This window comes from Giraffa tippelskirchi, chromosome 3, assembly GCF_054371585.1.
Source record: "Giraffa tippelskirchi isolate mGirTip1 chromosome 3, T2T-mGirTip1v1.2.pri, whole genome shotgun sequence".
NCBI lineage: Eukaryota > Metazoa > Chordata > Mammalia > Artiodactyla > Giraffidae > Giraffa > Giraffa tippelskirchi.
The window spans coordinates 81190864-81204961 of NC_137277.1; the positions used below are offsets into that span (position 1 = coordinate 81190864).

Genomic DNA, 14098 nt, shown 5'->3' on the forward strand with positions numbered 1-14098 from the left:
TCCATACCATGACATTCTCTTTCTTCCTTCCCATTTTAAGGCTTTTTTCTTATTAATGAACTTTATTGATCTTACTAGTGACTAAGCGCTTCATCATTTTGGACAACTGGTCTCATATGAGAATCATTTATGAGCATTTAAAACCAATTAAAGACCAAAGCTTTGTGCTGATTGATTCGGCCTTCTCAGGTAATTCTCACCTGCAGCCAGAGTAAAGAACCACTGATTTAGGTCACAGGATGCACTCACTGACTTATCAATCTTCTTTTTTTTAAATTTTTAAATGTTTTTATCAACCTTCTTGGCTTTCTTTATATGTAGACTTTCACCTTCATCTCACCCTTCCCCATCCCGGTAAATGGTGCTTCCATCTATACAGTTTCTCAAATTAAAACCTGAGATTCTTCATCTTTCTCTAGTCCCCCATCTCCAACCAGTGCATCAGGAAGTACTGCGAACTCAACATATCCATCTATTTCTCCTTACCTCCATTGCTTTCTTTTAACCCAGACCATCATTCTTGCCTTACCTGGACCACTGACATTTCCTAACTAGTTTCTCCTATTCCAACCCTATCTCATCTTCCACAAAGTTCTTAACTTTTAAAAAATGGTCTTAAACTTTTATTGTAAAATATTTCAAACTTTTAGATAAGAATAGGCCATCAATGTTTATAGCGTCTTAACATTGTACTATATTTGCTTCAAAGTTTTTGTTTGTTTGTTTGTTGTTTTTTAGCAAGGCAAAATCGATTGCTAAGAGCTGAAGCCTCACTGTCCCTCTCCCTCATTCCATCTCCTCTCTTCCTCCCTGGAGCTAACCAACCATGCATATCAGTTCAGAGTTTATTCTTCTCATGCATGCAGTGTACTTTGCTACATAATATTTAGCATTGTTTTTAAATATTGGTGGTATTATATAGATGGTATCAGATTGTAGCACTTCGCTTCATTTAACATGTTTTTGATATTTGTTCATGTTAATACAAGAAGCTTTAGTTTATTCATTTAAATTGTTGTAGAATATATCAAAACAAGACATCATAATGTATCTTTCTGTTGACCATTCAAATGACTTTCAGGTTTTTTCTTTTCATAATTGATGTTGCTGTAAACATTTGTACATCTCTCTATGGTGCATGTATAATAGTATCTCTAAATATATGCCAAGAAGTGAAATGTGGGGCCTCAGGGCCTTTTCAACTTTCTAATATTTTGCATAATTGCAATATCATTTTTAGAAAAAAGTTCTATTATTCAGGAAAAATGTTGTGGAACACCTCCTGTATGCCAGTATGAAGTAGTAAATGAGAGACAAAAGCTTTTCTGTCTTAGATCTTATATACCAATGGTGAGAGAACAAATAAACTAAGATGATGCTTTCAGAGAATACTGAGTGCTGAAATGAATCATAGCATCCTTCTGCTTCAAGATCTTCGGTGATTTTCCATTAGGAATAATGTAGCTCCTGCCTGGGCCTGTTAAGACTTGGCACTACCTGGCTCCTGCCTTCCTCTTCCATTCTCCCTTTGGCTTCCTGTTCTCTTGCCTTTGACCTTTGAATTTGGGGAAACTACTAAGCTTTTTCTTGCTTCTGGACCTTCACATGTGCAATGTTTCAGCTTCCTGGAAAGTTTTCCCCACCATTCTTTGACTGACAAATTATTCCTCGTGAATCAGGTCTGAGCTTACTTGTCCTGTCTTCAGAGAGACCTTCCTTGATCCCCAGAAAAATAGATCCCTTCTTTTGAGTCTGTCTCATGGCACCTTGCTCTTTTACTCAGTATCAGTTACCACAATATATGGTATAGATTTACATACCTGTCACCTGCCTCACCTGCTAGACTGCATGTGCCGTGACGGCAGGGATGATGCTCACAGCCTGACACACGGTGGCTCCTCAGGGAATGAAAAACAAAAAAGTAATAATGCAAATTAGTGTTTTTCTGAAAGTTTGGTTGCAGGCTTATTTTGAGCAGGAGATTTGATTTTGCTTGGCTTTTGATTTCTGTCTCTCCTTTAGGGCTCCACTCTTCCTAACTAAGGGTTTAGAATGGCCTCCAGAAGTCCTGGACCAGAGTCAGGCCTTAGTAGAAGAGGGCTCCAGTCCTTTTGATTATGGGGATAACACAACACTCACAGAAGGCCAACAGTGTTTGCTCTGGGGGCTCTCGCCTCGTCCACAGCCAGCCTCCCTAGGCCCTCAGTCAGATAAAATTCATAGTTCTAGATGATGGTAGATGACAGTGCTTTGCTTCTTATTTTTAAGCCTCTTTCAACAAGGAAATGTCAAGAGCACTGGGAGAAGCCTCAGTTCAGCCCCTAGCTTGAAACAGTGAGCCTGGATCTGGTTCGTCTTCTTCCTTGGAATGTTTTTAGCCCTCGTTACCCTGCCAGGAGCCAGTCTTTGCTCTCTCTCTCTCACTCTCTCCTTTCTTCCTTCTCTTTCCTCCCACCCTCCCTCCCTTCCTTCTTCTCTTCTTTCATTCCTTCCTTTTTCTTGCTTTCCATTTGAAAGTAAATTGAAGGTATTATGACATTTCATCTCAAAATACTCTAGCATGCATATCCTAAAGATAAGGACATTCTCCTACACCATTACAATATCACTATCACACTCAAGAAATTATATATTGACACAATGATATTACCTAATATATAAAGTTCTTGTTCAACATTCTCTAGTCATCTTTCCCCTAAATTGCACAACACTTTTCAATGTCATTTAGGTTTCAGATCTCTTCAGTCTTCTTTAAACCAGCACAGCTCCCATGGCTTTATTTCATCTCTCATGATACTGACATTTTTGAAGAGTCTAGGTCAGGCTTCTGATCGAACGACTGATGATCTGCATTTTTCCTAATTTTCTTTTCCTGAATGATCAGATTCAGACGTTGGACAAAAGCATTCCACATTCTTGATGATGTTGTGTCCTTCTTAAAGCATCACATCAGGGAGGCACATGGTGCTATTTTATCTCATTAATGGTGATGCTAAGTTTGATCATTGTTTAAATCTTATGTCCACCAGATCTTTTAATAAAAAGACATCTTTTCCTCTTTGAATTTAATGAAGAATCTGTGGGATAGCACTTTGAGACTAAGTGAATAACTTGTTTAACAGTAACTTTTCACCTAATGGTATTGGCATCTATTGATTAATGATTCCTGCTTGTATCCATTTATTGCATTGGTAGTTGCAAAATAGGTATTATATAATTTATCAGTTCTTCTACATTTTTAGCTAACATTCTGTAAAGAAACCTGTTACCTCCTTCCTCCCCATTACATTAAAAACATTTTTAAAAGTATTTAAAAAGTATCAGTATGGGCTCATACATTCTATTTTTTTCCACAAGATCATTTTGACTGGAAGAAAAGTAGTGTTTTTCTGCATTTTTTTCATAATGCTTAATATATTTATTATGTATTTTTCTTATATAATACTTTGTAGCCAGTTGTCTATGTGAAATAACGTATTTTAGTAAATAGCATAGTGTGAAGTTCTATAAAAAACACTTGCCCCTCCCCCAGTTTTGATATGTTGTTGTGGTGGGGTTTAAAGTTTCTCTTTTCATTTACCATGGTTAACAACTATGGGGATGATTTGTTTTCATTTATGCTCCTTTGGTGAATTCAACATGCAATCAAATCTGTTCTTGTTATTAAAAATCAGTGAGGTGAGGTTCCCAATGATAAGTTCTTAGAAATAGAAAAAATACACTTCTCTCTCCTTCTTCTTGACAACAAGGCACATGCAATTAATGCCCTCTCTTGTCTTATTTTTAGGATCGAAGATTCAATGATGAAATCGACAAGCTAACTGGGTACAAGACGAAGTCATTACTGTGCATGCCTATCCGAAGCAGTGACGGCGAGATCATCGGCGTGGCCCAAGCGATCAATAAGATTCCTGAGGGTGCTCCATTTACTGAAGATGATGAAAAAGTAAGACTTCGTGCATTTTGTGATTTGTACTATCCTTGATCACTGATTGCTATTCTCCCTGAAAAGGACAGGAATTATGTGAATAGCTGTTGGATTAGACCATTCATGAATCAAAGAACTTTTTCTCCTATTATATGAAATAGAATGGGAGCTTTTTTTGCCATATCATAGAATGTAATATAATTGAAAATAATTACTTCATCTTCACCTTAACTTGCTTTTCATTGCAATCCCCAGTAGTTTTCTTGTTATTCCCTAATCTTTATACTTCTTATAAATAAGCTTTTTAATTGAGGATCATAACACTAGCACACACAGCCCAAGGGAAGATAGAGGAAATAAAAACATTACCGTGTTTCAGAAACTCATCCCTTTTCTTATATTTTTATAACTACTGTGAAGAATTATTTTCTCAGTTCTTCTATAAAAATCTCAATAAAATGAATGTTATTTAATTGTTATTCCAAATTGCTAATAAAAAGGACATTATTTTTGTCCCTGAAGAGCAGTTGACCTTGGTAGAAATGATGTACTCTTTGCTCTGAAATGTTGAATTCTCTCACCAGTATTTTATCCACCAGCTCATTTTAAAAGAAAGGGCTTCAAAGAGCTGAAGTTCTGACTTCGAATCTCTTTCGATTCATGTTGAATAGAACCTGGTGGAATATGTATAAAATCTGTGGTAAAACCAAATCTCAAGTTAATTTGTTTAGGTTTATGATTGCCATACTCCTGTTTGATTCTAAAAAACACTTTATAATTTAACCTTCTGGCTGTGAGATTGCTCTTTGCCAGTGCTGATTACTAATGCGTTAAATTTCAAATCCCTTATGACTATACAGTAGAAATGAGAAATAGATTTAAAGGACTAGATCTGATAGACAGAATGCCTGATGAACTATGGATGAAGGTTCGTGACATTGTACAGGAGACAGGAATCAAGACCATCCCCAAGAAAAAGAAATGAAAAAAAGCAAAATGGCTGTCTGAAGAGGCCGTACAAATAGCTGTGAAAAGACGGGAAGGGAAAAGCAAAGGAGAAAAGGAAAGATATATCCATTTGAATGCGAAGTTCCAAAGAATAGCAAGGAGAGATAAGAAAGCCTTCCTCAGCGATCAATGCAAAGAAATAGAGGAAAACAATAGAATGGGAAAGACTAGAGATCACTTCAAGAAAATTAGAGATACCGGGGGAATATTTCATGCAAAGATGGGCTCAATAAAGGACAGAAATGGTATGGACCTAACAGAAGCAGAAGATATTAAGAAGAGGTGGCAAGAATACACAGAAGAACTATACAAAAAAGATCTTCACAACCCAGATAATCACGATGGTGTGATCACTCACCTAGAGCCAGACATCCTGGAATGTGAAGTCAAGTGGGCCTTAGGAAGCATCACTACAAACAAAACTAGTGGAGGTGATAGAATTCCAGTTGAGCTATTTCAAATCCTAAAAGATGATGCTGTGAAAGTGCTACACTCATTATGTCAGCAAATTTGGAAAACTCAGCAGTGGCCACAGGACTGGAAAAGGTCAGTTTTCATTCCAATCACAAAGAAAGGCAATGCCAAAGAATGCTCAAACTACTGCACAATTGCACTCATCTCACACGTTAGTAAAGTAATGCTCAAAATTCTCCAAGCAAGGCTTCAGCAATACGTGAACCGTGAACTTCCAGATGTTCAAGCTGGATTTAGAAAAGGCAGAGGAACCAGAGATCAAATTGCCAACATCTGATGGATCATCGAAAAAGCAAGAGAGTACCAGAAAAACATCTATTTCTGCTTCATTGACTATGCCAAAGCCTTTGACTGTGTGGATCACAATAAACTGTGGAAAATTCTGAAAGAGATGGGAATACCAGACTACCTGACCTGCCTCTTGAGAAGTCTGTATGCAGGTCAGGAAGCAACAGTTAGAACTGGACATGAAACAACAGACTGGTTCCAAATAGGAACAAGAGTACATCAAGGCTGTATATTGTCACCCTGCTTATTTAACTTATATGCAGAGTACATCATGAGAAACGCTGGGCTGGAAGAAGCACAAGCTGGAATCAAGATTGCCGGGAGAAATATCAATAATCTCAGCTATGCAGATGACAGCACCCTTATGGCAGAAAGTGAAGAAGAACTAAAGAACCTCTTGATGCAAGTGAAAGAGGAGAGTGAAAAAGTTGGCTTAAAGCTAAACATTCAGAAAACTAAGATCATGGCATCCGGTCCCATCACTTCATGGCAAATAGATGGGGAAACAGTGGAAACAGTGGCTGACTTTATTTTTCTGGGCTCTGAAATCACTGCAGATGGTGACTGCAGCCATGAAATTAAAAGACGCTTACTCCTTGGAAGGAAAGTTATGACCAACCTAGATAGCATATTAAAAAGCAGAGACGTTACTTTGCCAACAAAGGTCCATCTAGTCAAGGCTATGGTTTTTCCAGTGGTCATGTATGGATGTGAGAGTTGGATGGTGAAGAAAGCTGAGTGCCGAAGAATTGATGCTTTTGAACTGTGGTGTTGGAGAAGACTCTTGAGGGTCCCTTAGACTGCAAGGAGATCCAACCAGTCCATCCTAAAGGAGATCAGTCCTGGGTGTTCATTGGAAGGACTGATGTTGAAGCTGAAACTCCAATCCTTTGGCCACCTCATGCGAAGAGTTGACTCATTGAAAAAGACCCTGATGCTGGGAAAGATTGAGGGCAGGAGGAGAAGGGGACGACAGAGGATGAGATGGCTGGATGGCATCACCAACTCGGTGGACATGGGTTTAGGTAGACGCCGGGAGTTGGTGATGGACAGGGAGGCCTGGCGTGCTGCGATTCATGGGGTCGCAAAGAGTCGGACACGACTGAGTGACTGAACTGAACTGTATGATTGTTTATGCACATACTGTTTTACTTGATTGTACAAGATGATACTTATACTGATTTGTATTTCTACTTTCTAATTTAAAGTTATTTGTTACACATGTGTCCACATACAAATGTAGCCTTCATTTGCCATTTTTAGGGATTATAAATTTTCTTCTTTGTCTGTATAATCTAGCTTGCTTAATCCTTGTCTTATTACTGGAAATTTGGGTTGTTTCTAGTTTTTCACTAATACAAATAACTCCTGAATGAACATCTTGAACAAATCACCATTTTCTTTTGTGTTATATCCTTGGGGTGTATTCCAGAGGCTGAAATTACTGAGTCAAAGAGCAAGAAAAGTTTTATAGCTCTTATTCCAAGTTGTCAAGCAGCTTTCAGAAATATTGAGCCCATTTAAAATGGTAGCAGCATACCCATACCTCTCCTCACAGAGACCTGCCAACTTTGTTCAATTCACATTTTAAAATTCAAATTCGTTTTCCTTAGTCTGCCAGGCAGGCTTCAGAGAACCTCCTCCCACATTTTCCAGTATCAACTCCAGCAACAGAAGTTTCATTGTCGCCTACAAGTAAGGTAACAAGGAAGGGAAATGAAAGGGCAGAGGTCAGCGTTGGTGAGGGGCACCGGATCAGACAGCCTTCAAGGCACGCTCAAGTCTTTGCCTGGTATGGGTTAGTGGAGTGACCTTCTGCCAAGGACAATTCCTCCTAGCCTAAGGACCTCCTCGGGGTGTTGTCAGGAGTTAAGTAGATAATAGATCTAAAGCTCTTATCAACAATGAGCTGAAATCTCCCCATCTACTCCAATCCAAATGAATAAAATTTGAACTATATTTGTTATTTTGCTTTATACATATAACTGCTATGTCATCATTCATATGGATAGTGGTAAATTTATTGCACATTTAGCATAATGTGATTTGTATAGCCTGATATCTTAAAATGTCAACTTCTGGAGACTATCAGCTGTGTTATGTTTGGTGTAATTCCAACACATTTTGCCATATGAGAATTGGTAAGTTATTTGCCTGGGATAAATTAAAAATTAAATGTGGTACATTCATTTCTAGGCTATTTACATCTCTAACATAATCGTGCATAGGATCCTATTGTGTTTCTTAAAAACTCTACACATACCTATGTTTCAGTGACTGTGCCGTATCATGTCATATTTGATGGCGGCCCCCAGAAAGGTCATCAAGTCCTTTTCCTATGAACCCTGTCCTCATCCAATGCAGGAATCTACCTGACAGATGGTTATCCAGGCTCTGCCTAAAAACTTCCCTTTCAATTATTTTAAATCATCATGTTATTTAAAGTTCTTGCATAATTAGCAATAATTTTATCAGTTATGGTCAGGGTTTGTGTGAAATATAATCTACCACATGTACATAACTTAATAATTTAAGTTACAAAATGACAAATTACTAGTTTGGCCATTCATGTTGCAAGTGCACCTAAAGGTGGATCATAGCCAAGAGATGATCAGAATTTCCTGGTTCACCTCATGATTTCCAGCATATGTTCCTGTTCTTCTGTGATACATATACACTAACTGATTGAGGTGGTATGATTAGACTCCTTGCATCCAATTAATTGATCACTTCATTATTCCTGAGTGAGTAAAAGGAGATGTTATCTTGCAAAATAAAATAATGAGATCTGGATGGGAGCAAATATTTGGGATCTCTCAAGATGTATGGGCACAGCAGAGGAAACCTGGGATATGGAAATAAGCATGGGCTCTTATCTGCCCTTCTTAGATTGTCATTACCTGAGCCCCAAAGGAGCTGTTTATTATGGCATTGTTGAGTGAGGAATATGTCTATCACAGTTACTTTCCAACAACCATTTTATAAGAAGCTGTGGCTTGAAGTTCTTCTCTGGCTTATCTCATAGGGTTTCTTTAGCCTGTGATCACCTCTCTCCAGCTAGTAAGTTGGAGTGTTCAGCTACTCTGCTGCTCTCTTTTGTGCCAGCATGTTCAGACACCCTGCAGAGCTGGGATGCAGCCAACCGCAGTAGGCTGCCCTGGGACTGGCCACATTCCAAGAACTTGTTACGGGTGATGCTACCCTACCAACTGGTGTTGAGGATGGTGCACGGATGATGCTAGCGAGTCTTGCAGAAGCTGGAGTTTTGTTATTTGCAGCAAAGATAGCCACAGTCAGACAAAGGGAGGATTTCCTAAGCTCTTGGTCTTACATTTTTAAATTGTTCCTGATTTTATGAAGGCTAATGTTTAGGATCCTGGTGAGATATCCAGGGTGCTAAAGGTACTGAAGTTCACATTAGTGGGGCAGAAGGATGTTGATACATCACGCTGATAGGGGTAACAAATTGGTGGTCCCAGAAGAGTGGATGCAGCTCACAGATGTTTGTCTTGCATGGAGTTGGTCTGGTATAGGATTGATTTTTTTTTTTTTTTCAGAAAGCCTTTAGATGTGCCTGTTAGCTCCAATTCTAAAATTCTGCCATAATAGACAATCCCCAAATTACTAGTCAGTTTAATAAAATCAACTTAAGGAAGAGAAGATGGACAGGTTTCTTCTGTCATCTTATGAAGAGTTAGTTCCTCTATGAAGTTCGCTTTTCAAAAGTGTTTTTCAAATTGTTATGTTTAAAAAATCTTGTTACATGTGTGGTTAGTGGTATTATAACTCTGCTGCTGCTAAGTTGCTTCAGTCGTGTCCGACTCTGTGCGACCTCATAGATGGTAGCCCACCAGGCTCCTCCGTCCATGGGATTTTCCAGGCAAGAGTACTGGAGTGGGGTGCCATTGCCTTCTCGCTAACTCTGCTAGGCAGGTTTATGTGTTTTCTCATATAATACTACACTGTCTTTTAGATACCCAAATACTAGACGAACAGTGGGTTAACTAATTTGAACATGTGGCCTTTTTGTCCTCATCTCATTTTCCCCTCTTTCCTGTCTATATTCCAATTAAGTTAGATTTTCAAAACTGTTACAATAAAATTAGAATGAAAAAATCAGTGTTTGACAAAAGATTTAAAAAGTTCTGGAAGACAGCTCTTGATTTCAAGTTATACTTCATTAATAAGGTTTCAGTCCTGGAAAAACTTGGATTGAATATTGTAACTTGTTAATTGTAATGTCTTATCTACATTCAAGCTGTTAGTCACTGTACTATTTGCCTTTTAACGTCTATTATCCAGGTCCTATGCGATCACTGTGAAGCTACAGAGTTTCAGAGACCTGTTTTATGTTCTATGTATTCCCTGGACTATATCTGACTGAGAATTTCAGAAATAAGCAAGATTTACAAGAAAAAACTAATAGAATGCCTGTCAGAACTCTGGTTAAACTTCAGGGAGTTTTTTCCTATTGGAGAACCATCTCAGACTTTCAGCACTATTCTCTGCCTTGTCGTTAGACAGGATCTAATGGTGGGGTAAGAATGGGAGTCTGCCTGCCAGGGCCAGGTTAAGGGTTATTGCTCTAAAAAACTGGTCACTCTGCCCCAATTTGGTCATGTGCTTCCTACTCCCATACTTTTACTTATATTCTTACCTGACTGCACGAAATTCTTCTCTTCTTCATCCTCTTTCAAGGTTTAAGTCAAATCCTGTCATCTTAAGTAGACACTATTCCAAAAGCGATTATTATATTTCCTTAATAGTAGTTCCTAATGTTTTATAGTTGAACTTTTTTTCAGATGTCCCAATGATTGCAGTTGGACTTTGACTAACCATTCATTGAGCAAATATATAATGACTAAATATTTAGGAACTAAGAAAATCAATGACACACCAGTTGACAAAATGAAAGACAATACCTACATAGTGTATTTTGTATTTCAGATGCAAATAATGTTTGGTATGTTGGCAGATATACATGTCCCTTGCAAAAATTACAGTGTCTTATGTTGGCTTTTGTAACTTCCTGCTTTTTGAGCTTCTCTTTTTATATTTCTAAGAGTTACCAAGGAGATGATAAGTGCTTGCCCTTTGTGTCTGTTTCCATATACTTTGCAGAACCTTGTACGGTAGTTTGCACTTAGCAGGGACCTGAAAGAGCAGGATATAAATAAATGAACTAAGAAAGTTACAGGGCTGTAACTGTTACAATGCAGAATCAGGGGGATTTTGAATGGTCATTAATCCAAACATCATTTTTAATGGCCAAATGATGTTTCATTGTGAAAGAGCTATGCATTCATTCACTACTTATTGAGTCTCTACTTAGTAAATACTACTATGTTTGAGGCACTGTTCCAAGTATGGGGGTTAAACTGCTTAATAAGAGACAAAAATTCCTGCCTTTTCAGAATTTACATTCTTATGGTAAAGACAGACAATAAACAAAGTAAATATGTGAATGTATAACTTCAAGTAGTGATTAGAAATATAATTCTTATAATTTAGGTAATTCAACCATTTTTTTCTGTAACTTTTATTCATATGACTGTGCTTAATTAAGTTTAGGTAAGATTAAAATGTTTACAGTACAATAGGATCTTTCACTAGGTTGGAGCAAGATTTGAGCCAAAGCTTTCTCTTCAATACCTATGTTGAACTGTAATGGACTCCTCAATTGAATCTCTTTTCCCTCTAAACTTCAGGTGTTCACACAAGATGTGTGTCCCTCTAGGCTACCTTAAGCACTTGAAGTACAAAAAAGTGTTGTCTGTTATGTTAACCTCAGATATCTTGGTACTGCATCTTCTCATGGGTGTAGAGCTGTAAGCACAGTATCAGTTTACCATCACCTGAATTGGAGAAGTTAGGAACACTTGATGATCTTGACCTGACACGGTCAGGCTGCTGACATATAGTGCTGGACAGACAGGACTCTGGGGCATATGGGAGGAAAAGGTGGAGGGCTGAGAGGAGTTCAGGGTATTCTGATTTTCAGAGACCAGTATGTCCATGGCTTTTAGTATTTGGCAGGTTATGAAATAGTCTTACAGTGAAGTTACTTCTAAAAGTGCAAAATGACAAAAAAAAAAAACTGTTTCATAAACTCTATCTCAGATTTATACAGGGCTTAGATAAGGGAAAGTGATATGCAATCACAGACTAGAAATAAATAAGCACTTGTTGGAACGAAGAATGATTATTAAAGAACTAGAATAGGGTATTGTGGATTCTTATTTACTGGAGATTTCAAATTAAGACAGATAATATCTTCTTTGAATAAGTAATGTTTTGTTGTCTGAATAAAAGAACAAGGTTACTTGTTTCACCTTAGAATGATGAAATACTTGAATTGGAATTTTGAAAACTTATGTCAAATTCTTTTTTAATTAAAAGTAGAATATAATTCCAAATGACTACCTTTAATCTGAGCATATTTGTCTTTCTTGGTTTATTTTCCTTTCCTTTCATGATAATATTATTTTCTAATTGTAACAGTAATACAAACTTATTATATTTTTAAAATACAAAAATGAAAAAAATAAAATCACATATAATCCTGATTTTCAGAGAGAATATTGTTAATATTCTTGATATATTTCCTTATATTTCTTTATTTTTACTTACAAATAAAGGTGTATTTCCAAATTTGCATTATAAAGTATGCATGACATTTTATTATGCCTTAATTTTTCAAGGCACAATTCCTATGTGTGCATTATCTTCTATTATATAATTATACAATGATTTATTAATCATCCCTCAGCATTTAAGTTTTTTCCAAAATCATGTTATAATAAAATTATAATTAATGAACTTTTTATAAATAAATCTAGGACTTCATCATAGGATAGCTACATTAAATTGCTATTTTGTAGGTCAAAAACATTTACAATTTTCTACGGTTCAAATTTAGGATTACTGGTTCAGGTAGTTTTTTGTTTTTCTTTTTTGAGTGTGAGATTTTTTTAAATTGAAGCATATTTGATCCATAATATGTTGGTTTCAGGTGTACATCATAGTGATTCAGTGTGTTTTTAATAGATTATACTCCATTTAAAGTTATTGCAAAAATAATAGCTATTATTTCCCTGTGCTGTACAATATATCCTTGTTGCTTATTTATTTTATAATAGTAGTTTGTATCTCTCAATCTCAAACCCCTGTCTTGCCCCTTCCCCCTTCCTCCTCCTTCTGGAAACCACTAGTTCTCTATATATCTGTAAGTTGGTTTCTGTTTTGTTATATACATTCATTTATTTTATTTTTTAGATTTCGTATATAAGTGGTACATAGAGTATTTGTATTTCTCTGTCTGACTTATTTCACTAAGAATAATTCCCTCTAGGTCCATCCATATTGTTGCAAATGGCAGAATTTCATTCTTTTTTATGGCTAACGTACCGCATCTTCTGTATCCAAATATCTGTTGATGAACAGTTAGCTTGTTTTCATATTTTGGCTATTATAAACATTTGGGTGCATGTATCTTTTTGAATTATTGTTTTCATTTTTTTTTGGCATACATATCAAGCAGTAGAATTTCTGGTTTATACAGTAGTTCTATAGTTTTTTTGAGGAGGAAACTCCATAGTGTTTTCCACAGTGGCTGCACCAATTTATAGTCCCACCAACAGTGTACTGGCCTTTCCTTTTGTCTACATCCTCACCAACATTTGTTATTTGTGGTCTTTTTAGTGATGACCATTCTGACAGATGTGAGGTAGTATCTTGTGCTTTTGCATTTCTCTGATGATTAATGAATGATGTTGAGGATTTTTTCATGCACTTGTAGGCCATGTGTATGTCTTCTTTGGAAAATTTTCTATTCATGTCTTCTACCCATTGTTATTAATAAATCAGGTTATTTGTTTTTTTGATATGGAGTTGTGTGAGCTGTTTGTATATTTGGATATTAACCCGTTATCGGTCATATCATTGGCAAATATTTCCTTCCATTCAGTAGCTTTTCTTTTTCATTTTGTTGATGGTTCTCTTTGCTGTGCAAAAGCTTTTAAATTTTAAATAGGTCACATTTGTTTTTTGCTTTTGTTTCTTTTGAACATTAATTTTTAATAAAAACCTTATTGAGATGTAATTCATATACCACACAATTCACCCATTTAAAGTGCACAGTTCAATGGCTTTTAGTGTATTTGCAGAGATCTGTGACTATCACCACATTCAAATTTAGGATGCCTTAATCACTCCAAAAGCAACCCTATGTCAATTAACAGTCACTTTCCATTTGCTCCCAGCTCTTTCAGTCTTAGGCTACTGACAGTCTACTTTCTGTTTCTATGGGTTTGCCAATTTGGGGCAATTGATGTAAATTGAACCATACACTATGTGGTCCTTTTTGGCTGGCTTCATTCACTTAGCATAATGATTTCAAGA

General features: G+C 36.7%; 1 protein-coding gene across 1 annotated transcript in view; it reads left to right on the forward strand.

Moving 5' to 3' along the window:
* The window catches only part of PDE11A (phosphodiesterase 11A), a 403729-nt gene that overhangs the window by 54924 nt on the left and 334707 nt on the right, over window positions 1-14098 (forward strand). The window contains exon 3 of the mRNA XM_081579583.1: window positions 3788-3946. Within this exon, the coding sequence (XP_081435709.1) occupies window positions 3788-3946 (159 nt within the window). The remainder of the gene's footprint in view (window positions 1-3787; window positions 3947-14098) is intronic.